Source organism: Lepidochelys kempii, chromosome 7 (genome assembly GCF_965140265.1).
Source record: "Lepidochelys kempii isolate rLepKem1 chromosome 7, rLepKem1.hap2, whole genome shotgun sequence".
NCBI lineage: Eukaryota > Metazoa > Chordata > Testudines > Cheloniidae > Lepidochelys > Lepidochelys kempii.
In genome coordinates, this window is record NC_133262.1 from 14,742,664 (window position 1) to 14,769,369 (window position 26,706).

General features: G+C 43.4%; 1 protein-coding gene across 3 annotated transcripts in view; it reads right to left on the reverse strand.

Annotated features, from left to right (window-relative positions):
- Nucleotides 1-18,705, reverse strand: part of CRBN (cereblon) — a 49,906-nt gene extending 31,201 nt beyond the window's left edge. Inside the window, exons 1-5 of one of the 3 annotated variants that reach the window (XM_073351162.1) lie at nt 18,574-18,654; nt 11,728-11,847; nt 9,690-9,799; nt 7,851-8,053; nt 6,111-6,260 (exon numbers count right to left, since the gene is read on the reverse strand). In XM_073351162.1, coding sequence (XP_073207263.1) covers nt 6,111-6,260; nt 7,851-8,053; nt 9,690-9,770 — 434 coding nt within the window. In that variant the 5' untranslated portion in view covers nt 9,771-9,799; nt 11,728-11,847; nt 18,574-18,654. Of the gene's footprint in view, nt 1-6,110; nt 6,261-7,850; nt 8,054-9,689; nt 9,800-11,727; nt 11,848-18,573 lie in introns of all 3 variants that reach the window. The other 2 variants (XM_073351161.1, XM_073351160.1) reach the window with 2 other exon arrangements.
- Nucleotides 18,706-26,706: the final 8,001 nt, after the last annotated feature.

The following is a 26,706-nucleotide window of genomic DNA, read 5'->3' on the forward strand; positions in this document are numbered from 1 at the left end:
TGACATCTAAGGTATGGAGACACTGCTCCTCTGGAGCTGAATGCAGTTTAGGAAAAAAAACCCCAAAAAACAACAAAAACAAAAAACAGGTAAATATACTGACTAGCTCAAATGAAACTGAGAAACCACTTTAGACAAAAGAATTGGGTGTGGTCATAAAGTCACCTGGTCTTTGGAGAATTGTGCATAAAAAGGATCTTCCATTGGAGCCTGCAACTTACAGTCTCCTTTGTGGATTTTATTGCTACCAGAAAAGTCATTTTCTGACACAAGAGTGGAAAGGGACAAGATGCTAGGGGCTCGAAAGAAGGACCCATCAGACCTGTTAGGACTGTGTTTAGGTCCCACAGGGGAACACGCTCTTGGATGAGAGGATGTAGACAAAGGATCCCTTTTAAGAATCTTGTTCCCATGGCATTGGAGAGGACTGATCTTCCCTGAACAGGGAGATGAAATGCCAATATCACTGCCTAATGCACTTTCAGCCAGGCACCTCCATCCCGATTGCAAGATGGGCACCAATCCTAGTACCCATAATGCTCCATCAACTGCCCTCAATGCAGGTAGGACACTGGAGAGAGGGAGGATGATGACCCCGACTCAGATGCAGAGGAGCCTGCAGATCCCAGAGATAAGGATGAACGGAGACCAGAGGCAGTGAGTACCCTGTCTGACTCATCCGTCACCCAGAACGAAGCAATGCTGCCAACGGAAGTGGTACTATTAGTATCAAGCATACCGGTGTCGGTCCTGACGTGAACAGTGGTACCACAATGTCTGACAGTACCGACATGGAGGGTGGTGAAAGTCACCATGGTAGCATTTGTGGTGCCAACTTAAGCGGTACCAAGGCCCCCTGTACCGATACCTGTACTGGCCCTGCTTCCACAACCTGTGGAAGGGGAACACTGGGGTGCGGTGCTAACAGCGGCTCATTCAATCTCCAGGGCTATTGTTGACACGGCCCTGACAGAGTCCTGGACCAAAAGGCAGAGGAGGTATGTACCTGCCAGATTCACCACCGAGGTGGAACAGTTGATACTAGCATCTCCCTCATCAGCACTGGACTCCATGGACACCTGGAGGCCAGAACCAGAGTCAACTGGTATTGATCACTGAGCAGTGGAGATATGTCTGCAGGTTTTGCATCTGTTGTTCTGGCAGGGTCTGATGCCGCTTTGAGTTACTGTGTCCTGCTCTGTGGGGAGCTTGCTTCTGTTGATGAGCTTAGAGAAGCTGAGGATTGTTTGAAGGCCAGAAATGGAAGTTCAGGAATGATTCCTTTCAGGATGGGGTTCCCATCAAGTATGGGTTGTAACTGTTTGATGATACCCTGTATGGTATGGGTTCCAGTGTCTGGTGGTAGGTGACACCTAGGGGTGTGCGGTCAGAGAGGGTTTTATTTCTGTATTCAAGCAGGTTCTCTCAGGGTATTTGGGTGGGCCGTTCTACGATGCAATCTACTTATCTGGTGGAGTGTCCTTTGGTGAGGGCGGTTTTAGTGTGTTAAGGTGCATGTCCCGGACTTTCTCCTCTGAGCATAATCTGTGGTATCTGAATGCCTGGCTGTAGATAACAGATTTCCTGGTGTGTTTGGGGTGGATCTATGATGGTAGGTGTGGTGATCCATGGGTTTCTTGTATCTGGTTGTTTGTAGGGTTCCATTGTTAAAGCTGACTGTGGTGTCCAGGAAGTTGATGCTAGTGTGGGAGTGTTCCAGAGAGAATTTAATGGACAGTAGTGGTTGTTAAAGTTGTGGTGGAAATCTATGCGGGAGTTTAAGCCATGTGTCCCTAACTTAAAGCACAGCTATTGTTTAAAAAAAGATCACTATAAATATAGCACCTTCTTACTCAACCAATCTGAGCCCTGTGAACATGCCAAATAATATGGGCTTACTTTAATGCTAAAAACAACTTTTTACTACTTTTCACTCATGTTGGCTGTGTTGGCTCTGCACTGCTATCGGAGTGAAACAAAACCGATCAGTAAATTCTGAATGGAGAATGTTTGTTTTTGATAAAGGTATATTAGCCAACGTGCCAGAGATGTGATTTTGCAGAGTTACTGGCCAGAAAAACAACCCCACCATTTCAAAAATCATATGTCTGAGAATTTTAAATTCTCAATTAGAACGGTTAGCACAAAATTTTAAAAACATTTAAAATGCAAATGAGAAAAAGCAAAAATTATTAGAAAAAGTATGTAGATACATAAGAAACAACATTAAATCAACATTGAGGTTGCAAAGTCAAGCACTCAAAAGTTAGGAAATGCCAGAATGAAGGTTGCCTGTGCAATTTTAATTTTTCTTGTGAGTATGTGATACAGTCTTTAATTACATGATCACATACAGTGGAGTAGCATCTTAAGCGGGGGTTTGGTTCTAAAGTCAGTGTGCAAGGTGAAAATCACGTATAGTCAAAATTACCCTTGAAAATCTCTTAAATCGCCCATAAAGTACAGTATACTGTACATGGTTTTGTGTATACAACCTGTACAGTAGTATGTATAAATGTATAATGTAAACAGTAATGTACCGTGTATAATAAAGAGTACATATGCAAAATATAATTTTACAATACTGTATTTTTAATTACAAGGGGTAATTACAGAGGGGTTGTCAGGGCTTGATGTCGATCCAGGAGACGGAGGTGACGGAGAGCAAGCTGTAGATGAAATGGTTGGCTCTGGTTCAGCTCGAGAAGTTGATTGCGTAGGCTCATCTGCTGCTGGTTGTTTTTCCTTGAAAAACATGGTGATCGGCAACTGTTGCTGTTGTCTCTTGAGCTGCTCAAACATTTCTTGATACCGTCTCAAATTGTCTGTAATACGACGTGTGATTTTGAGGCTTCGTTCCATAGAGGGATCGTATTCAGAAATTAAATCATTTAAATGTTTCGCTGCTTGGCACACTTCAGCAAATTTTTGAAGATTCCAACTTGCTGGCTCTTCCTGTTCATTATCATTATCTTCTGCAGATGATTTTATCAGTTCCTCTAACTCTTCATTAGTCAATATTTCTCTATGGCTCTCAATTAATTCTTCAATTTCTTCCTCAAGGATGTCGACGAAGCAATCACCACCAACTTGCCTGGCCACCTGAACAATGCATTTCACTTCTTTGTGTCAATGGTCGGGAAACCCTTAAAATCATTCACATATTCTTTCCATAGGTTTCGCCAACATGCATTGACTGTTTCAGGCTTGATTGCATCCATTGCCTGTTTAATAAAAATGATGCAATTGGCAATGTTGAAGGACGTCCAACACTCTCACATTAAGATTGTGATCAGCATCCATTGCGCTACGTATCCGTGAGAACGTAAGCCTCATGTATGTGGCCTTGAAACGGCGAATCATGCCTCGGTCGAGAGGTTGGAGGATGGAGGTAGTATTGGGCAGGAGAAGGACTACTTCAACATCATTATGCGCAAACCGGAGTGCTGCAGGGTGGCCAGGAGCACTGTTTATGATCAACAACACTTTAAAGTCAAGTCCTTTCTCTTCGAGGTACCGCTTGACCTCTGGAATGAAATACTTGTGGAACCAATCCAGAAATAATGCTGCCGTCACCCAAGCCTTTTTATTTGATTGCCAGAACACAGGCAGGAGATTTTTGTTCTTGCCTTGTAGGGCACGGGGATTTGCAGCCCTGTAGAGCAAGCCTGGCTTTATTAAATGCCCAGCTGCAGTGCCACAAAACAACACAGTCACGCGGCGTTTAGCTGCTTTGAAGCCAGGGGCTTGTCTTTCTGATTTCGAAATGTAAGTGCGGTTGGGCATTTTTTTTCCAGAAGAGCCCAGTCTCGTCAGCATTAAAAACTTGTTCCAGAAGATAGCCCTTTTCTTCTATGATTTTCTTTAATTGTGTGGGGTAGGCTTTTGCTGCCTCTTCATTGGCAGATGCAGCTTCACCAGTAGCCTGCACATTTTTGAGGTTGAAGCGGTTCCTAAAACTGTTAAGCCAACCTTGGCTGGCTTTTAATTCCTTCTCATCAGAAGGTTGTCCCTCTTCTGCGGGAAGTTTGAACAGCGCATAGGGGCTAAGAGCCTTTTCTCACAACGTGTTGCCATCGATAGGCACACGTTTACGGTTCATGTCCTCCAGCCATAAGTTTAATGCCTTTTCAGTCTTCACTGAAGTCTTATCACGTACCTGGCTCGTCACCTTAGCAGTTATTGGAACACTTTTTGCCATGGCTTGACAAATTCTCTCTCTCGAATCTTGATGGCACGGATGCTAGATTCGCTGCAGCCATATTTACACACCACATTGGAGACCGACATACTGTCTCTCAATAAGTCCAACACAGCCAGTTTTTCCTCCAGTGTTGGAGCAGATCACTGTTTCTTCAGTTGAGCACCAGATGAAGTAGTTGGCTTGCATTTAGAGGCCATGTTGTACGAAAAATATATAGAGTATCTTTAAACATGAGAATCACACTCAGTGCGGCAAAATGCTCACACTACAAGAGGCACGCAGGAACTGAGACTGACTGAGGGAACAGCAGATTCACGTCTCCCATCTCTCGCTCACTCCGGGGCATACGCTCATTGAGTGGAATGGTGGGCGGAACTGCCCGCACTATTTACAGGTATGTTGTTATTTTTCTTTTTTTTTTGCCAAGTGCGTATAGTTGAATTAGCGTAAGTTAAATGCACGTATGATGCGATTCACCTGTAGTACTCTTTCCACAGGACCTCTGCCTAATTCAGTGCACAGGATGGATGTGCTCACTTATTGAGCAGCTATTCAACATTTTATTTTCTCCTCACTGTTCAACGAGTAGCCCCAGGCCTTATTTATTGCACACTAATTCCTCCCTGCTCTGAAGACAGAATTAAACTTCCTCATTGGCTTTTCTATGGTGTTCATCATTATAGTGTCTAAGTTCTTCATAAACATTAATGAATCTATTTCCTCAATACCTGTGGGAGATGAAGGCATATCATCATCAACATTTTACAGATAGAGAAACTGAGACACAGAGATTAAGGTCAACAGTATCCACTAATTTTTGGGTACCCCATTTGAGATGCCTCGGACCTGATTTTTTTTTTCCTGAGTATTTACCATTACATAGCACTTCATATGTTCAAAGCATGAGCCCCCATTAACATCAGTTGTAGCTAAGAGTCCTTAGCACCTTCTTCAAATCAGACCCCAGAAACTTAGTCAGGAGGACAATGAGGAACTCACAATTAGTAACCAAGTTTGGTTTAAGTGACTTGAGGAACATCACACAAACTCCGTCAGAGGCAGGGATAGAAACCAATTCTCCAGGGCAACACTCAGCTGACTTAATCATGATATCATTCTTTTTCTTCCTGAAATCCCCTGCCTCATTCACTATAAACCTTCAAACATCTGCCACAAAGCAGAGGTGCTACAGGCAACAGTCTCCTTCACTATACAACCCTGATTCACCTCAACGCAGGCCCATTCTCTGCATTAAAAAAGGCAGGGGTCCTCTGGAAGAAATAGTCTATAATGACATTATCACATACTATTTTATAACTTATGTGCACAATGGAGATATGTGCAGAGATGGAATTTAGCTGCTACAATCTAAGAAATTGCTACTGAACAAGTGAGAACTGCGATTTTGCAAGGGCTCATAACTTGACCAAATCTGTTTTCATGGGGATGACAAAAAGCACATTCCTGACACAAAGGCCATGCCCTTGGCCAAATTTCAAGTCCTTGTTCCAAAGCAGCGGTGAGTAAATCTTTTAAAAGAAGAAGTTGCCAAAAAATGTTAACACAGCAAATCAATATAATTTTCCTTAGCCTCATTTCAGAAAATGGATGAATCATTTTGTGGTAAACATTTTGTAAAGTTCTAGTCTACTGAAAACAGGGTCTTATAACAGGCAGCGTCAGGCAACCTTAAAAATAAAGCCTGATCCATAATGACTGATCAGTTCAGTGACCCTGAGAGGCATGATTCCCCAGCACTACAGTTAAAAGTGTTGCATTGGGAAGAGCAAATTTTCTTCAGAGGGAAAATTTCTTCAGAGTCATATTTTACCAACCAATTATAAAAAGTGCTGGAAGTCACTAGTTTTGCTGAACACAGACACGCATATATTATCTACTTTCTTACCCATCTGACTGAGTTCTTATTTCAAGCACCTTGAACCTCTGTCTTCCTACTGCTTTCACTTTGACTGTTTCAATTCCAAACTCCTGTTCTTCTCGGTAGGCATATATTTCAGCTGTTGTTCCAAAATGTGCTTCCCTTTCACGTATATTGCTAAAAAAGAGCATAAGATACACATTACCTACCATACAGGTTACAGTGTTCACTCAACTTAACCCTCACACTTCCATTTTTCACTCATTCATCACTTTCTGAAAAAGTCTCCTTTACGGCTGAAATTATCCATGCTTTGTCTTAGCCTAAAGTTGTTTTGTTTGGTCTTAACTTTGAGGAGGAAAATATCTTCAACTATCTGAATTATTACAAAGGGGAAGCAATATTTGTTTACATTTGAAAAAATAAAGTCTGTTTTTGTTAACTGTATGTTTACCGATGATTCAAAAATTACTTAGCAAAAACTCCTTCAGACTCAGCACACAGCTGATCTGTGAGAATGATTCCTCCATGACATAATGGTAAGAAAACAAACAATTTTGTGTTTAAATTTTTGCTAATGAACATACTAACAAATTCTTAAGACTGTATGGTTCTGAAAATAGCTTCTCTTGCCCCCAGTATGATCTAGTAACATCTCTAGTGGATTGGGGGGAAAACCTGCACATTCTTAACCAGTCTGGGCAATCTCTAGGCAGGGATACCACACGGTGGAAGAGAAAGAAGGACTTGATTCTGAAGTGAGGAACCTTGGTTAACACTCCCAAGATCTGACCAAGATGGCTGGAGTTGGAGAAGACCTTTAGATATTGAGGGGCTGCAGTGGCTTCTCCCCACATCAGCTACTGCACAGAAAGCAAACCATACTTCTACTCCTTTCTACTCCCTTGTGGAACATCTCTTTGGCTGGTGCAGGTGGGGGTGAAAGAGGGAAGGAAGGAGGAGTGATTGCAATTTGACTGTTTTAACTAGGTCTCATGGGGACTCCCTCAGCTCTCAAATGGAGGTGGGGCAAATGGCAAGGAGAGCATGTCTTCAGAGTACACCCTATGACAGGGGAAGGGGGAAACAAGGGAGAAACTGATGAGGAGCCAGTTAGGAGTGAGGGGGAAAAAAAGACAAGGGACAGCTAAAAACCAAAGCAGTGAGAAAAGCCTGACATCTTGGCAGTCACAGTAAGCTTCTTTCTCTCTTTTACACACCCACACCCACCCACCTATACAGTAGCTCCAATATCTCCTCATTTGTTGTAGCTCTATTTGAATCATGTGTCTAAGTATGTTACATATAAGTTATGCAGTATTTAATTTGGGGAAAAGAGAATCAGAAATACATTCTTTTGATTACACAGGCAAAACACACTTTTAAATAAAGAAAGTTCTAGAAAATAAGAAGCTAACCTCTGGTTTGTGTCCTTATGTTCCAGACCCTGAGACTTTTTATTTTAAGCAAAGAGGGCACTGCATTCAAACATCTAATGAAATCAATAAAACAGTCACATAAAAAACCCCCAAAATGTATTTCGCCCCCTATTTCAAAGGGGATTATGTTTGTGATGATGTCATGAAACAAACTAATTAAATCTTTACATAATTAGGCAAACTTGGTTTCTAACACACAACTCTATAAGCCATTAAAGCATGTAATATATTGCAGAAGTGTTTCAGCCATCTGTTTTTAATATTCTGCCCAAAGAAATCAGTGATAAAACATAAGCTTCACAGTATCAGTAACTACTGAGTATTTTACCTGTATGCAAGAACAGCAAAGGTTCTGTCTTTCTGAATTAAATTCCGCACCATGCTAACCTCTTGAGGGCGAAAAAGCTGAAGAGGCAAGGTTTGTCCAGGAATCAACATCACCACCACATGGGGCAACACTGGAATCACTTGACAGCTGTCGTCATCATGCACCGTTCTCCCGTGAAACTCTTCCATATCAGAACCCAAATACTGTAAAGCAAAAAATAAATATTACAGCATATTACTTTTGAGAGCTATAAGAAGTTATGGTACTTAGTAGGTATAAAGCAAGACCAAATGTCTTGCCTGAGGAGATTACAACATAATAGTATTTGCAAAGTTTCTAAAAATATTGAACAATGCAGGAATAAAGATTATGAAAAAACTGGTTCTAATGTACTAATACAGGGGGTCTTTGTGGACTGCATCTTAATATTAATAGGGCACCTTCCCTCACACTCACAATCATGTATACCCATCTTACATTTGAGATCATGGAACATTCCTGTGGCAACTATACCAATTGCTTAAATGGCAAAGTAATATTAGGAAAATATATAATGATTTACCAGGTAGAAATGAGCAAGAGAACCACTGCCAAATGATCAGTCAGTTCCTTGCAGCTCATCAGCAAGCACTCCATAAGGAGCTTCTGACCTGCAAACTGCACTTAATTTACAAAAACGCCCATGGATTTAGTAACATGCTAAGACAAGTGGAAGGGATAGGAATAATATGTGTAAACCATGTTAGCTGCTATGATTTTAAACTTCATGTAGCACCTAATGTAGACCTGGTTTAATACCTTTAAAGACTTCGCTGGTTTTCGTCAACCCCAGACTACTGACATCCACAATCAGTTAGTATGTTTTAAAGGTATTAAACACAGTCAGCACCAAGATGCTAAGTAACATTTAAAATCAGTTGGCTAACATGTTTCTTTTTTAAAAGCACCTTTTTCCTTAGTCTAGACAAGGCCTAAAGGGTAGTTAGGGACTATTCATGGTAGTAAAGCCCTACACTCAGTAATTAACATTTACATGATCAAGTACCTATAAAGGACAACAGTGCAGGAATCCTGTAACATTTTAACGTCAAAGGAATATTTTACAGGTTGTTCTGCTGGCCTTACAATAAACATAATTTTGCATTTTGCTATCTAGAGATGATGCCCATTCAAGTTTGTGAAAACTTGAGTTTTTACTGTTTGATTTTTTTTAAAATGCCTGGCCCTTTTTAGCATGTAAAAAAACTTTGAACTATACTTAAACTGAAAATTTTTCAATTAGTTCTGCGACTCTGATATACTTTCGCTGGATGTGTAAAGTCTGTTATTTTCAGACAGAATTGGCACACCAGAAGCTACAGCTGTGAACACTTACTCTTACTGGTTTGTCAAAATGCCTCAACCTTACTCTGGAAGACCCACTTATACGTGAGAAGGTGGTGGCTTTAAGTAGCCATTCGATTCTATGCTGAAAATAAGAGCGACAACTGCGGCCTTTCATAATTCTTAGGATATAATCCCTGATCCACTAAGTATATGATGGAGATCACCAACTGGAACTGCGCTAAATTAAATACCCACCATTTGTTTCTTCTAGAAGTTCAAGTTAGTCATATGTACCTCCGGCCTCTATTCCATTACTACCAGAACTAAAAGGAGGGATTTCTAGGATAATATTTGAAAGAATAATCTATGTAATCTGACAACACTAGGAATGCCACTGCATCTATTCAGAGCCTTTATTTATATCCAAGCCTGTACATTTACATACAACTGGATCAAAACCTCTTCACAAGGATGCTTAAGATGCTGTGGAAGGCACATAGAAAAACCACATACCATATGTGATGTTGGCAGACTGGTGTCAAAATTAATATTTGGCTTTTCAGCTTCTTTACTATCTTGATCTTCAACTTCCATTTCAAGGTCATCATCTTCCTCACTCTCTGCTAGCAAGCAGAGAAACAGAACGTCAAGAAGAAACATCATCCAACAAGTGTTAAGCTGCCTCGAAAACTCAAAGCATTAGGAAAAAGAGGATACATAGTATCCCTTGAATAATCCATCCGTAGGCAAATAGTCTTCATATTTATAAATTGGTGGAAAACAAATGTGTTTTACTTTTATGGGAAACTATTTTCCTGCTGTTGCACAGAATCACATTTTCACAGAAACAGTCAAGTGCTGGGTAACATGTTTTCAAGGTGCCAAACAGAAAAAGGCACAGCAATTATTACGTGAACCAATATTATCATCAAAGATGTCCAACTATAATACAAAGTAGTACTTTACCTTAATTCCAAATTTTTACTCTCATTATGTAAGGAAATGAATTGAGGGGATCTACAAAACTAGGCTATTTTATTACATTTATAGTATTTTGAAATTTAGACAATTGCACAATAGAAGTTAGTAGTAGTATCTACACAAAATGAGTTAAAAGAAATATCAAGTACTACACCCATTTGAAGCCCTCAGACAATATTTCTGGCCAAGTTTTTTTTTGTTGTTAACCTCTCTCGTCATTGTGTGAAACACCCACACAAATCAGCAAGCAAAACTAAAGTTACTATGAAGGGAAGCAATTAACCTGATTCTTTAGAAATTGCTGTCAAATATAACAGTAAATAACATGTAAAACTGGAGGAAAGTAGTAATCTCTTGCATTACAGTAATTATAAGATGTTACTTCGAAAATATTTTCAGACAAAAGTGTGACTTTTAAGTTTGCAATGTCCTTTTTAATCCTTCACTTTCATAATTTATATGCAGTAAATACATCTCCTATATAAGAAAAGTATTTAGTGATTCGGTGCTCAGAATAGCTACTTCACTTACATAGAAAACGTGTTTAAAAATTTAAATATTTTTCTACTGTATTAAATGTAAGAGCCTACAGTGGAGAAAATCAAAGTAATAAATAACTGCCAACTAGTGATCACTCTAGGCATGACCACTTACTACATAATGGCTACTGTTAGTTTATATCCATATAATGCAATGAGCTAATTACACAACACTTCTCTTTTAGTTGCATGACACTCAGACTTTTTCTTCAGAAGAAATGAAAATGACCTTTACATGATATAGTCATGCCTAGCTTTCATGTAAGCGTTCTAAAATAGATTTGCAGGATTCTAGCAATAAATGATGAGTAGTGAATCGATTGTAATGGTGCTGAAATACATCACTCAGATCTTGAAACACAACACTGTATAACACAAAGGACCTAATATAAGGGTTATGACAGATATTTCTTGCTCAGCTTTCTTCTTTATAATTGATATGTTCTTTAAAACAAACAAAGAAAACAAAACCAAGTAACAAATACAAACCACAAATATTGACAAAGATCAGCAACTGCATCTTATTTCGAAATCACAATAAGAGGTCAGACTTATAAAAGCAAGGTGTCTCAGGATGAACAATTCTATTCTCAGCAATGGAACTGTAGGCTACATAAACCTTCCCTTACCAAGACTCTATTTGTTTTCAAAACTAGAGGTAAAGGGGCACAATTGGAAAGAAACCAACAGCCTTTCCAGGACTCTCATGATGCATGACACCCTGTATGTCTTTTAAGATATGTGTCTGTAAATGATCTTAACATAAGGTAAATATTGAACAGATTGCAAAACACTGAACATGGCATTTCTCAAATTCTCCTCTTCAGCCATCACAAGTGAATGCCACAGATGCAAGCTTTTCCAAGTGCTTGGTTGATAGTTTTCTATATGTTCCACTGGACAATTACTACTCCTGGGGGAAATCTGCGCTACTGCATGTGTGCATAATTAATCAACCACGCATACTTTTAATTTTTTATGCAGAAAAAAGCTTCTGCCGAAATTTTGCTGCAGTTCCGCCTGTTGCTTACCACAGGGCACTGGGGCACAAGAACAGCAGCAGCTCCCAGCAGAAAATAACTTCCACAGTTCTGCCTTTTGCCCACCTGAGGTCGCTGTGGCAACAGATCACAGCAGCAGCTCCCAGCCAGCTAGAGAAGAGAAAGAGCCTGCCTTCTTTACAGCACCGGTCAGGCCAGGTCAGGAGACAGAGGCTATGGGGAGACTGACAACATGGGGTGCTGGGGAGGGATCAGACAGGGGCTTATAAGGGCTGGTGGGGGAGGACAGACTGCAGCAGGGGCTGAATGGGAGTGGAGGCGCAGGGCCACATGGTGACGGGAGGGGGTGCAGAGCTACATGGGTATAGAGGGTGGCTGAGTGGGGCACAGAGACACATAGGGACAGGGAAAGGGTGCAGGGCCACATGGGGATGGGGAGTGGGTGTCTGAGTGGGGGTGGAGGGACACATGTGGACAGGGGATGTAAGGACATCTGGGGGTGCAGGAACACATGGGGCAAATGTGCCTGACTGAATGGGAGAGGCTTAGGGGTCAACCAGGGTCTGCATGGGGGAAGCTCCCTACAATCCCGCCCCTCCACCCCCAAAATCCTGTTCCATACTTTTCCCACCCACACCCAAAAACCCTCCAAATTCACACCCAGGCTCTTTCCCAGCAATTTACTTCCCTCTCCCTCAGCTCCTCCATTACCCTTGATTCCACCAAGCCTTTGCACTGCTTCTGAGGGGTGCGGGAAATACAGTTCTGTATTGTAGTTTAAATTAATTATTACTCTGAGTTCTGTGTTAATATGCCTAGTAAGGAATCTATTGGTCAAAAAACATTTCCTGAATCTTTTTTTGTTGTCTGTATTGTTACAGACATACTCACTGGCAGGTATTTTGAAATAAATAACCAAAAATAATTGAAACTGGTCTGACTATATTGCATTATTTTGACAAATAAAATATGCATAATTTTAAAACATTGTGTGCAAAATTTTCATTTTTTTTGGTGCAGAATTCCTCCAAGAGTAAATTACATTTGAAAATGTTGTGCTAGATATATTTTACATAACTTTCCACATAGGAGGACATGATCTGATTTGTCTGTGTTATGAACCTTGCACATATCACATTTCTCCCTCTCATATGAATATTTTAACATGCTGGCTCAAGTCTAGGTGCAGAATGCATACTAATAGGAAATGACCAGGTCTGACAACCCCCTAATCTCATTTCCTATATTGTTTTAACTATATTTTGGAGCTCTAAACACTTTGAACAATAACTGGGAAAATGTCTAACACATTTAATTTCTACTTAGAGTTGTCTCCCACTGTCTCCAGGGAGAAGTCTTGTATATATTATAAAATCAATTGTATTCAAGTCAGCAATAGGCCCACCTTTTTTAAAACTTCATACCCAAAAGATTTTTGCTAGTTGATGCCTTCCATCTAAAGATGATATTCTGGTTTAAATGAACTCTCATTCAGTTATATCACTAAGTAATGGGGTTGTTTTTTTTTAATTATAAAAGAGGCAGGGAGAAAAGGAGGAGATGCTTTGTTTGTTTGAAACAGAGACTAGAAAGCAACATTTGTAGATTAAAAATCAGTTGTGCCCTGCAAAGTTTTGCATAGCATTGCCAAAATACATATCAACTGCAGTGTGCTGGCCGAACGAGCCTGGAAGCCTGTGAGGAATGATGACTCATTTTACTGCAGTAGCACAATGTGAACATTGAAAGAGCATCAGTGTCTTTATTTTTCTACAAAATTTTATCACAAAAAAATGAGAGGGAAGGCAGAAAGAGCACATCTTGCCTTCTCTTACCTAAAAAACTATTTAATTTTTCAGTTGAAAGTAAAACGTGACCTTGGCATAGTTTTAATACACTAAAAGCCAGGGCAAGCACCCAAGATAACATTCAAACCATATGAGAGACCTTACAGTTACTTGGTAGAAGGCAGATCACCAGCCTAGGTACTCAAACGTATCTCATCAATCACAAATATTAATGAATTTACTCTCAATGCCTTTGTGAGGTAAGAAAGTACCTCATTTTATAGCTGGGAAAAGGAAGTACAGGGAAAAGATTAAGGCAGGCATTTTCAAAGGAGTCTAAGGGAGTAAGACACCCCACTCACTGAATTTAAATGACAATTAAGCACCTAATTCTCTGGGCTTATCCACAATAGGAAATTTACTATTATAACTATATCAGTCTGGCTCCCCATGTGGAATGCCTTTCTCTAGATTAATTTATACCACTTCCAAATCAACATAAACTAACATGGTGAAAGGTTTCAGAGTAGCAGCCATGTTAGTCTGTATCCACAAAAAGAAAGGGAGTACTTGTGGCACCTTAGAGACTAACCAATTTATTTGAGCATAAGCTCGTGAGCTACAGCTCACTTCATTGGATGCATGCAGTGGGGAGATTTATATACACAGAAGAACATGAAACAATGGGTGTTACCATACACACTGTAACACGAGTGATCAGGTAAGGTCCAGCAGGAGAACGGGGGGGGGGGGGGGGGGGGAAGAGGGAGAAGACACACCTTTTGTAGTGATAATCAAGGTGGGCCATTTCCAGCAGTTGACAAGAATGTTGACTAAAACGTCTCCAACGCATCATCAAGGATCTACAACCGATTCTGAAGGACGACCCATCACTTTCACAGATCTTGGGAGACAGGTCAGTCCTTGCTTACAGACAGCCCCACAACTTGAAGCAAGTACTCACCAGCAACCACATAACAGAACCCCTAACCCAGGAACCTATCCTTGCAACAAAGCCCGTTGCCAACTGTGTCCACATATCTATTCAGGGGACACCATCATAGGGCCTAATCACAGCAGCCACGCTATCAGAGGCTCGTTCACCTGCACATCCACCAATGTGATATATGCCATCACGTGCCAGCAATGCCCCTCTGCCATGTACATTGGTCAAACTGGACAGTCTCTATGTAAAAGAATGGACACAAATCAGATGTCAAGAATTATAACATTCAAAAACCAGTTGGAGAACACTTCAATCTCTTCGGTCACTCGATTACAGACCTAAAAGTTGCAATTCTTCAACAAAAAAACTTCAAAAACAGACTCCAATGAGAGACAGCTGAATTGGAATTAATTTGCAAACTGGAAATTTGCAAATTTAACTTAGGCTTGAATAGAGACTAGGAGTGGATGGGTCATTACACAAAGTAAAACTATTTCCACATGTTTACTGTGCCCCCCACCCCCCCACTGCTCCTCAGATGTTCTTGTCAACTGCTGGAACTGGCCCACCTTGATTATCACTACAAAAGGTCCCCCCCCACTCTCCTGCTGGTAATAGCTCACCTTAAGTGATCACTTTCGTTACAGTGTGTATGGTAACACCCATTGTTTCATGTTCTCGGTGTATATAAATCTCCCCACTGTATTTTCCACTGAATGCATCCGATGAAGTGAGCTGTAGCTTACGAAAGCTTATGCTCAAATAAATTTGTTAGTCTCTGAGGTGCCACAAGTACTCCTTTTCTTTTAACATGGTGAAAGGCATTCATTCCAAAATGTGTGTCCTCACATGGTGCCACAAGTACTCCTTTTCTTCTCACATGGGGAGTTATAGCAGTATAATTATAGTGGTTTCCTTATGTTCGGAAATTACCCCATGTAGACAAGCCCTTAGGCTGCTTTAAAATTCCTATCTTGAGTGGTCAAGGTCACACAGGAAGTCTGTAGCAGGAGGAGGAATTGACTCTCCAGTTTTGGGCCCCACACTACAAGAAGGATGTGGAAAAATTGGAAAGAGTCCAGCAGAGGGCAAGAAAAATGATTAGGGGACTGGAACACATGACTTATGAGGAGAGGCTGAGGGAACTGGGGATGTTTAGTCTACGGAAGAGAAGAATGAGGGGGGATTTGATAGCTGCTTTCAACTACCTGAAAGGTGGTTCCAAAGAGGATGGCTCTAGATTGTTCTCAGTGGTAGCAGATGACAGAAAAAGGAGTAATGGTCTCAAGTTGCAGTGGGGGAGATTTAGGTTGATATTAGGAAAAACTTTTTCACTAGGATAGTGGTGAAACACTGGAATGCGTTACTTAGGGAGGTGGTGGAATCTCCTTCCTTAGAAGTTTTTAAGGTCAGGCTTGACAAAGCCCTGGCTGGGATGATTTAATTGGGGATTGGTCCTGCTTTGAGCAGGGGGTTGGACTAGATGACCTCCTGAGGTCCCTTCCAACCCTGATATTCTATGATTCTATGATGACTCTAGATCTCTTGAGTTCAGTGCTTTAACCACAGACCATCCCAGCTTCCCTGCTTATTAGTGGGATTTACAGTGTTCAAACTGAAAGTTTCTTCTTGGACTTCAAACTAATACAGTAACTCTTGAGCTATTGATAAAGGTACTTGCAGTTCTCCTTGAATCAGTGCTCAGCACCTCTGTAAATCATACCTATGATTTACATAAATCATACACTGAATATCCGATTCTCCTTTTACGTGGGTATGGACTTGATCTAAAAGATAAAGTTTCCATTCCTAACTTCTAACACACATTGAATATTTAATTATTTTGCCCTTCTGTGCTGCCTGGCTGATGTTTAACTTCTGCACAGTCCCTGCTGTAAGCAAGCAGCAAGCCAATACTAAACAAGTACATGACATATGAAGGCTTAAAGATTGCAGCTTCATTTGTAAAACATTGTTTCCTCTGCATATCTTACTCCCTGCTTAAATACTGATTGCAACTACATGAGCAGCAATTAAAAAAAAAAAATCAGAGAACGCCTCCCATTTCTGTCTAAGCTTCTCCAATACACACAAACAGAAGTGAAAACAGTAGTAGATGCTGCCACTGCTCCTTCTTCTGCTCAAGAGCAGCCCTCTGCTGGGGCTATTCTCCTGGAGGCAGATTCAGAGCACCGCTGAAAGCAGGAGGGATGGCAGTACATAAGCATTCATAAACACCACATCCTAACACAGCCTGTCTTCCTTCCCTGCCTCCATACCTCACCCTCCACCAAAGAACCTGTTCTCTCCCACTTTCCCCTAATCTGATCATGCCTGGTCCCCCACTGAAAAACACCTCTTTTAATATCATGTCCCTCGATTAATTATTAAAAAGAAAAGGAGTACTTGTCGCACCTTAGAGACTAACAAATTTATTTGAGTGATGAAGTGAGCTGTAGCTCACGAAAGCCTATGCTCAAATAAATTTGTTAGTCTCTAAGGTGCCACAAGTCCTCCTTTTCTTTTTGCGAATACAGACTAACACGGCTGCTACTCTGAAACCTGTCATTAATTATTATTATTATTTGTATACTATCCCGAGCCCAATACACAGCAATCCCTCCTCCACTGCCTAAGTCCTCAGGTTCCCTTCCTAGTTCTCCCTCCTCTGCTCCCGGAATCCAAGACCCTTCCCTAGATCTCTCACTTGCTTCCCCACCATACCAGTGCCGTAGTATTCCACTACCTAGCCCCGCTCCCTATTCCACAATGTTGTCCCAGGCTTCTGGACCTTGGTGGCATTTCCAGAGGCCCAAAACAAACAGTACCCCCCTTTATTCTTCCCCTCCCTGCGCCAGTCTCCTGCCCCCTGCTCCTCATTGCAGCTCCATACCCCGCCATGCCACAGACTCCTGCCCCCTCACCATATTCCTCTTTCCCCCTGTGCCACAGGCTCCTGACACCCCCCCACAGGCCCCTGCCCCCCATTGCAGCCCCCTGCTCCCTCATGCCACAGGCCCCTACCCCCCACCACAGCCTCATGCCACAGTTCCCTGCCCCGCATCCCACAGGGCCCTGCCCTCCCCCGCAGCCCCTCGCGCCCCCCATCCCTCGGGGCCCTGCCCCCCGCCGCAGCCCCTCGCGCCCCCCATCCCACGGGGCCCTGCCCCTTGCCCCTCGTGCCCCCCATCCCACGGGGCCCTGCCCTCCCCCGCAGCCCCTCGCGCCCCCCATCCCTCGGGGCCCTGCCCCCCGCCGCAGCCCCTCGCGCCCCCCATCCCACGGGGCCCTGCCCCTTGCCCCTCGTGCCCCCCATCCCACGGGGCCCTGCCCCCCGCCGCAGCCCCTCGCGCCCCCCATCCCACAGGGCCCTGCCCCCCGCCACAGCCCCTCGCGCCCCCCATCCCTCGGGGCCCTGCCCCCCGCCGCAGCCCCTCGCGCCCCCCCATCCCACGGGGCCCTGCCCCCCGCCGCAGCCCCTCGCGCCCCCCATCCCACGGGGCCCTGCCCCCCGCCGCAGCCCCTCGCGCCCCCCATCCCACGGGGCCCTGCCCCCCGCCGCAGCCCCTCGCGCCCCCCATCCCACGGGGCCCTGCCCCCCGCCGCAGCCCCTCGCGCCCCCCATCCCACGGGGCCCTGCCCCCCGCCGCAGCCCCTCGCGCCCCCCATCCCACGGGGCCCTGCCCCCCGCCGCAGCCCCTCGCGCCCCCCATCCCACGGGGCCCTGCCCCCCGCCGCAGCCCCTCGCGCCCCCCATCCCTCGGGGCCCTGCCCCCCGCCGCAGCCCCTCGCGCCCCCCATCCCTCGGGGCCCTGCCCCTTGCCCCTCGCGCCCCCCCATCCCTCGGGGCCCTGCCCCTTGCCCCTCGCGCCCCCCCATCCCTCGGGGCCCTGCCCCCCGCCGCAGCCCCTCGCGCCCCCCCCATCCCTCGGGGCCCTGCCCCCCGCCGCAGCCCCTCGCGCCCCCCATCCCTCGGGGCCCTGCCCCCCGCCGCAGCCCCTCGCGCCCCCCCATCCCTCGGGGCCCTGCCCCTCGCGCCCCCCTCCAGCCGAGCTCCTCTTCTCCACCCCCCTCGCCCAGCCCGCCCTCGCTCTCCCCCCGCGCAGGGAGCCGGCCCGGGGCGGCGGCGGCAGCGGCCACTACCGGGTAGGAGCTGCAGGTGATTCCCCATGTTGTTGTCGGGCTCTCCGCCTCCTTCCTCGGCGGCCATCGCTGTTTACCCGCAGAGGAGCCTGGGAGGCCGCCGGGGAATCTCTCCGACCCGCCGCCGCGCCACAGCGACCCCTAGCGCCCAGCGGGGCGGCAGCCGCCGGCCGGGCCGCCCGGCGCCGGGGCCCTTCCTCGCGCTGCCGGCGGCGGCGGGGTTAAAACGGGTCCGGCGCCAGGATCCCGCTCAGAGCGCCTGGCCGCCCGGGCCCCTTCCCGGCAGCCGGGCCGGGGAGGTCCATGCCGCCTGCCCGGGCGCGCTGCGGGCAGCAAACAGCAGCAGCCCCGCGCAGGGGGAAGCTGCTCTCTCCCGCCAGGGCTGCAGGTTCCCGGGGATCCCCCGCCCCACGCCGCCCCCCAGCAGCCTGGACTCGGGAAGAGAGACGGACGGAGCTTTTGGCATCAGCTGGTTCCCAGAGCTTCCACGACGGAGATTCTCTCCTCTGTGCTGAGGGGTTATTTGCTTCAGCCGCAGCCAGCCCTTCCCCTCGGTCTCGTTATCGTGGTTTCACTCCATCTGCTGCCTTCCCTCGCCCCCTTACCCCCCCCCCCCCTTTCAGTGTCCCTCTTCCTTGCTTTGGCTTTCCACTGAGCTCATCCACTCTTTGCAAAAGCACCATCCACCACCAAAATCCACCCGCCCCATGGGGAGAAAAATTGCGGCACTAATAAGATTTGGGCAACCCATCACTGTATGTTAGATCCCTCTAGGGTGATGACACAGCAAATGTGAAAAATTAGGACGGGGGTAGGGGATAATAAGAGCCTATATAAGAAAAAGACCCACAAATCGGGACCGTCCCTATAAAATTGGGACATCTCGTCACCCTAGATCCCCCCTCCTACCCTTCCTCATTCCTGGCGCTTTTGATTGTAAATTCCTCAGGGCAAGGGCTGTTTGTTATTTTGTGCTGTGTGTTTAGCACACTGCAGCCCCAATCCCAGCTGGCCTCCAGGCATTGCAGTAATACAAATTACTGGTCTAGCTGAGCAGAAGGCCTAAAGCAAACAAACTGCAGGGAGCAAAGTGAAAGTGGGGGAAGCCATGCTGGCCTGCTAATTCTTCCTAATGTTCCAAAATAAGCCACTTTTTCTCTCCACAGATAAAACTCTCATCTCCAATCTTGATTTCCATCACTTCCTTCTTTTAGTCCTTCGGGATACCCATCTCCCTGCCACAATTTCAGGGTAACTGAACTTGTATCATCCCTTTGCAGTCCACTCCTGGAGTCCCCAGTCAAATCTCAGGCCTCTAGATGTCAACTGTCTCTGTACAGGGACCTGTGTCCCACTCCCTTCTGACCAGGGGTTTTAAGGCTGCATAGTTCCCTGCCATACACTGAAATATCTCCCACAAGCCAATCTGTGATGTGCTGTACTTCCTGTCTCAGGACTATGACCAGAAAATGCCGGCAGTTATAAGTTACCACAGAGCTCTTTCTTTCTCAGCGGCGTAATTTATCCAGGATAGAAAACCATACAGAGAAAACAGAAGTCCTATATGCTCATTAAATGTATCAGAAATTGCCCACTGGTCTTATGGGGCCCTCATAGGACAAAGTCCTTACACCATCCAGGGTTGAGGTCACCTTAGGACTAAAAAAAGGGCCTATTTGCTGACTCAAAAAGAAGACCCTGAGTTGCTGGACATGGCCCATCTTGATTATCATGCACATTGTAGGGAGAGTGGTCACTTTGGATGAGCTATTACCAGTAGCAGAGTGAATTTGTGTGTGGGGGGGTGGAGGGTGAGAAAACCTGGATTTGTGCTGGAAATGGCCCAACTTGATGATCACTTTAGATAAGCTATTACCAGCAGGACAGTGCGGTGGGAGGAGGTATTGTTTCGTATTCTCTGTGTGTATATAAAGTCTGCTGCAGTTTCCACGGTATGCATCCGATGAAGTGAGCTGTAGCTCACGAAAGCTCATGCTCAAATAAATTGGTTAGTCTCTAAGGTGCCACAAGTACTCCTTTTCTTTTTGAGTTGTTAAACTCAGCCTTTTATACAAAAAGTCTTTCTTTGTCTCCCAGGCTCTTGAAAACAGATAGCCCTCGTCCCATGGTCCCCAGGTGGTCAAGCTTCAAAGCCAGCCTTGTAATTTTGCATTAGTCACCCCCTAGTGATTCCCAGAACACACAAATAAACATCACTTGCATTCTAGCAAGAGCTATGAATACTCTATAGCTCATACTGTCTGGCCCAGTCAGTATAGTGGCTTTTTGAGCTTTTCATGCTTTCAACATAAAATACAATATGGTCTCCAATAAAACCGCACATGGTTGCAATATGTGTCACGCTCCCCACTTTGGGTTCATCTGAATGCTGCTGTTAAATCATTTTCCTGACCCTTCAGGCTACCACGTCACTGCTGCTTTGGTTTTTGCCCCTGACTTTCCCTTACTGCATCAAATACAAATATCATGTTCTTTCCTTTAAGGTCCTAACCCCTTCCTCCTTACTTGCTCTGGTGTTTAATCATATTGCTCCTCTACACACACACATGCACACTTAACCAAGGATATCAGCCTTGATCACCCATTTGTCTACTTCCACAAGTACATTTGCACTTTATTCCATGCTAACCCTTATGTTTAATGTGCCTTCCCTTCCCCTTAACAACATATTTATTTACAACACAATGCTTTAATTTTTTTAAAAACACTCTGTGAGAAAACACCAGTGAGAATTATCTTCCAAAACGTGAGATGGGATTACAGTATCTAATGGCCTATGTACACAAAACTGTGCTCTCAAGAAATACTGTTGGCTCATATTTGTAATATGGGACCTTTTGGTCAAATGCATGTCCAAGTTAATTCATCATGGAACAGACAAAACTCTGGTCTTTTATACAAAAAACTGCTTTGGATAATGATATTTGTCATTAGGAACAGGATTGATGTATTTTCAAGTAAGAAACTTATTAGGGAGCCCACTGTGCTTCAGGCCAGATCTTACAAAACTAGAGATGGAACTAAACTGAAACCCCAGACATGAACATGCTAACCCTGCCTGAGGTTGGGGGATGTTTGAAAAGTGAACCCAGGTTAGTATTTTGTGGGCCAAATTCTCAGATGGTTTAAACATATTGGCTTTAGTGTATCTATATTGATTTACACAAGTCAAATATGTGGTCCTACAAATGGCCCATACTTTATAATGGGCCAACTCCAAAATGCAGATCTTAACACCTCAAAGCTTTGATGCATTAGAAACCTGGTTTTTTTAATCCAAATTTTTCAGTACAAAGATCTCTACTCAGCACTCTTTATGCAGCTCCAGATATGATGCTCATTGCTGTATGAACACTGACAAATACTTTAGAAATAACATTCTTCAAACTAGTTCAAAAACTAGATCCTCATCCCAGGACATGTATTTTTGAAGTAGTAGAATCTTAAAGGAAGTTTGGCAGCCCTCAGAGAATAGATATTTTCAACTCACTTTTACTTACAAAAGAGTTTGACGTAGTCCAAAGTGTTTCCCAGTACTGCTAAAAGATTTTTCAGAATCAATAACAAAAAGACAGTTTATTTGAATGGGCATCTGTTGGTATCATCAAATACCCTTCCAGTGATCCATAATGTGGAACAGTCTACATTTTGGACCCAGATGTATGTTTGTTACATACTACAAAAAATAAAAAAAATCAAATCAACGTGAGTGTACTGGTATTGCCAACCTCAAGCATTCAAAAGTCATGAGTTATGATTTTTTTATGATTTTTTATGAGTTATGATTTTGTGGGTGCTAAGTTTGGCTTAAAAACTCAAGATATTTTTTAAAAAATTCATGCTGAGTTGTTGGGCTTTTTTTGCCTTTCGATTTTTGCATCTTGGGTACATGCATGCTTGGGTCACATGTTCAGCTTTTCTCCTCAATCATTAGGGCTAGTGTATAGGAATCATTTAAACCATTTGGGAGCCTTTTAGTTGACCTCTTTGTCTTTTGTTTAGAAGCCATTCAGAACCCTGCTGGAGCAGCAGTGCACATAAGTAGCTATGTCTTGTATATTTGTATTTAATTAATAAACAGTTTTTTGAAATCCAACCATGCTATTGCAGTTTAAAAAAAATTAATATTGTATAGAAAGCAAAGACAAAACTAGAAATATTATTTTTAAATGAAAGCTGAGATCTCAACTCAAGGAGCTGGGATATTAAGAAAATCACTAAATATTGTTTGGCTCATGATAAAATTGTAAGCGCTGAGAACGCAGACTGGGAGACAAGAACTCTTGAGTTCTAATCCTGCCTTTGACATGGACTCCTCCTGTGGCTTGGATAAGTCATTAGACACTCCTAAAACCTATTTACGAAGGTGCTGAGCATCCATAACTCCAGTTGGTGTCTAAGAATAGAAACCCAGAATTAGACCATTGAAAATTTGAAAATTAGGCCTTAATCTCTAACTCAGTTTCTCTCTGTGTAAAATATGGATGATAATTTCTACCAGCCTTCTGCACAGTGGCTCTATCTGCAGTTATATTATGTTAAGGAGTATTGTTACTTATTTTGTTCTTATTTTTGCTAAGTTATATTTTGTTTCAGTTTTTGAACATTGTTAAATGTGATTTCTAACGGGTTTTTAAATTGATAGATTAATATTGGCTTTTGTACCACATCAGGCAATCACTAGGCTGAAAGGTCTGATATCACAAGGTTTCATTCTTTAATCCATCCCAGCAGAGATTAGACTGCTCCAGAGTTCATACCAAAGTTAACAGAAGTCAATTTAATTTGTACACTTACTGTTGTACTAACCTGGGTTCTGATAGAGGAGGGCAAGCAGCAACAAGAGGGTAGGTTGTCAGAGATCAGAAAGCTACTATAAAAAACTCAAAACTATTTTAGTTAATCTGGTCTGAGCCAGTGAGCGTGAATGTATATCCCAAGCTATTTTAGTTAATCTGGTTAGTGCCAGTCTGTCTGTGAACAGTTTAAATTATTGTAATTTTAAACTAAGTCAATGCACTTGAAGGGGCCCTTATCTCTCTTCCTTCATTTTTCCTTTGCATCTGTCTATTGGAGACAGCTGCAGTGAATTTGCATTTTATTATTTCAGGAGTACTGTGTTTTAGAACACTGGGATATGAGAATACACTTTACATACTTTTCTCCCTGAGTCTGTGGAGCACAGCATGCAAATGCATGTTATCTGCCTGTGTCCTAGAAGACAGTGTTATAGTGGGGGGCTAATGGCCATATGCTACTTGCAAGACTACTGATGGCTAATCTCAGAGTTGCTTTGGTGTCATAGGAAGGTAATCACCTTCCCAGAGGAAAACAACAGAAGAGGAGCAGTAATATAAAGGAAGTAAAAAAATCGGTAAATTAGGAATCCAAAGATTAGTTTGGCAGTGGCAGAGCGTGACACTAGTGATATAGAAAATAAAGACCCTGGGTCTGAGTACACAGTACATGCACATTACCATCATGAGGATTTGTGGCACCTTAGAGACTAACAAATGCTCAGATAAATTTGTTAGTCTCTAAGGTGTCACAAGTCGTCCTTTTCTTTTTGTGGATACAGATTAACATGGCTGCTACTATGAAACCTATTAATATCATGTGCAGTTTGCAGTGTTCCATAGCTGCAAACATACACCAACACCACACTCATCAGCAAATTATATACATGAAACAGAATTTACATTCTTTGGCTACTAAAAATAAAGGCCTCTACCCAGAAAGCAAAAGAAAGAATTCCACTTCTGTAACTATGCTGGTAGAGGGAGTTGATATATTCAGTCAGGGCCTCATTTATGATTTAATTATTCAATCACAGAAATTGTCCTATAATTTACCTATTGGTCAAGTTGCTTCTCGCCCCCTTCCCATTCTCTCCCCCTTTGTTCAGCATTTCTTCCAGAATGTGGTAGATTTCATGTGCTTGCCCCAGCCTGTACTCATGAGGGGAAACTGTGTTGGTTAAGGGATGGAAAGTGGCAGCCACGAGCAGCAACAGTTGCACTGGAGAGGGCTTACGGCCATGTGAAACTCCAGAGTTCTTTTAGAGCTACTTGCCCCCTACTCCTCAGCATTGATTGAGAGAATACAGTCTCTAAAAACCAGACTTCAAAATGTAGCAAATATAAGCTCCCTCTGCCTAACATATATCTCCAAGTGAAGTGTAAACTTGTGCATTTAAGATTAATGTACTTTATTGCTATGATTGGAGTCAACAGATGTCATTGTTACAAACAGATTTGCAAGTTCTTTTTCATAGCATGTGATCACTGGTTGGTCTTTGACGAAATGGTTCATTGTTAGTTTTGTGATGTATTTGGGGGGTGGGGGGGGCTGTGGCAAGCAGGAGGGGAGTTTGCTTTCTACCTTAATCTTTCAATTCTTGGGGCAGTGTTGCTCCTCGGGAACCAGACTTTGCTATCTTGGCACAGCAGGCAAGCCCATTGTAGAAATCTCAGCCGTTTGTGATCACTTCTGTTCAAGAACTGGTGTGTACAGATAGTGTAAATAAAACAAGTAATATTAAGAAAATACCCAGACGAGGTACTGAACTCTGCTACCACTAGGCACAAGAGTAACACTATATTTATATATTTAAATTTAAAAAGTGACTCCCAGGCTCTAGGTGACTTGATAAATAATTGAAAATACAGTATCTATAGCAAAAACAATAAATCAGGACATGACATATTTATGACTCTCATTTCATATTTGTTGACCAGTCATATGATGGGGCCAGGCATCTCAGTGAGTGAGCATCTCATTGGACATGGAAAAATGTTTTTTAGACAGAGAGACCATTACTAAACATGCCCAAACTCTCATGCCAGTAAACTCTGGCCAATGCATTCCCATGCAGCAAACTATTTGGCTTGTGTGCAAAACTTGTATTTAACTTTAGTGATACACAGCATGGGAGAGAAAGTGAATGTGGTTATAAAGTGAAATGTGATAAAGACAGTAGAAAATGAAGTCATAGATTTAGGCAACATTGGGCTAATTGGGGGAAAGGAGTATGCAAACCAGCCCAAGAAAAATCCAACCCTGCCCCTTCCCCAAACTGGTTCTATGCTGTCCCATCCACTGCTGTCCTTGAGGTATAGGGAGGGTTACCTCTTCACAATTTGGTTGTTGCCCATAGCAGATGATTCTGTTGTAGTGAGAACATGACAAGGAGCCCCTTCCCAGCTAAATCTATGGGTCTAATGCTGCTCTCATGAACACCAGTGTAAATCAGGAGTAACTTAACTGAAGTGGTTTGGGTTACACTGTAGTAAAACTAGTATAAGTAAGAGCAGAATCAGGCCCTAAGGTCAGATCCCCAGGCGCACTAGAGTCATTCTTAGTGCACCTATGAAAGTGAGACAGCATAGGTGGGGCTGCTTTAACTTGTACCAGAAGAGAGCAGCTCTCAGGGGAGCATTACACTCTGGTCCTGTCTCCCACAATCTTGAAACTTCCCCATTGTTAGAGTCTGGGGGTTGGCATAGGGTTGGTGTATCCTCAGCTGCTTCCTTAAAGTTCAAAGAGCACATACCAGAAACTGGATCTGGCTCTTAGATTTTTGCAGTCAAATAAAATGAATAATATTACTATTTTCCTTTATTGTTTAATTATTTTGTATTGCTGGATAATGGTCATATAGGGCCAGATACTCAGCGGGTGTAAACTGGAGTAACTGTTGAGTTAAACATTCATTTATACCTGAATCAGGCCTATACAGGTAGTTTTAAAATGTGATTTTCACTTCTCTCTCTGTCACCACAGCTCTTATTTGACTTGGTGGCACTTGTCTCAGCAGAAGGAACAATGCGTAGTTTTGGACAGTGCTGGTGCTGCAGTGGAGTCTCTGAACAGCTCTATCTGAATGGAAAATGAAGTTAATTTAGGGCTCACTTCTGCCATCTCTGCTCACAGTGAAATGAGGGGGAACTATTGGCAAAATAAGGCACTGCTCCACATTAACTTGGGCAGGAGAATTGGGCCCCTAGTGAGCAAACTGAATGAAATGTGATGTAAACAGTCAATTTACAAAGCTTATCTTGGATGTGTAAATGTTTCCAAACAACAATTCAAGGGAATACAATATTTAAACAA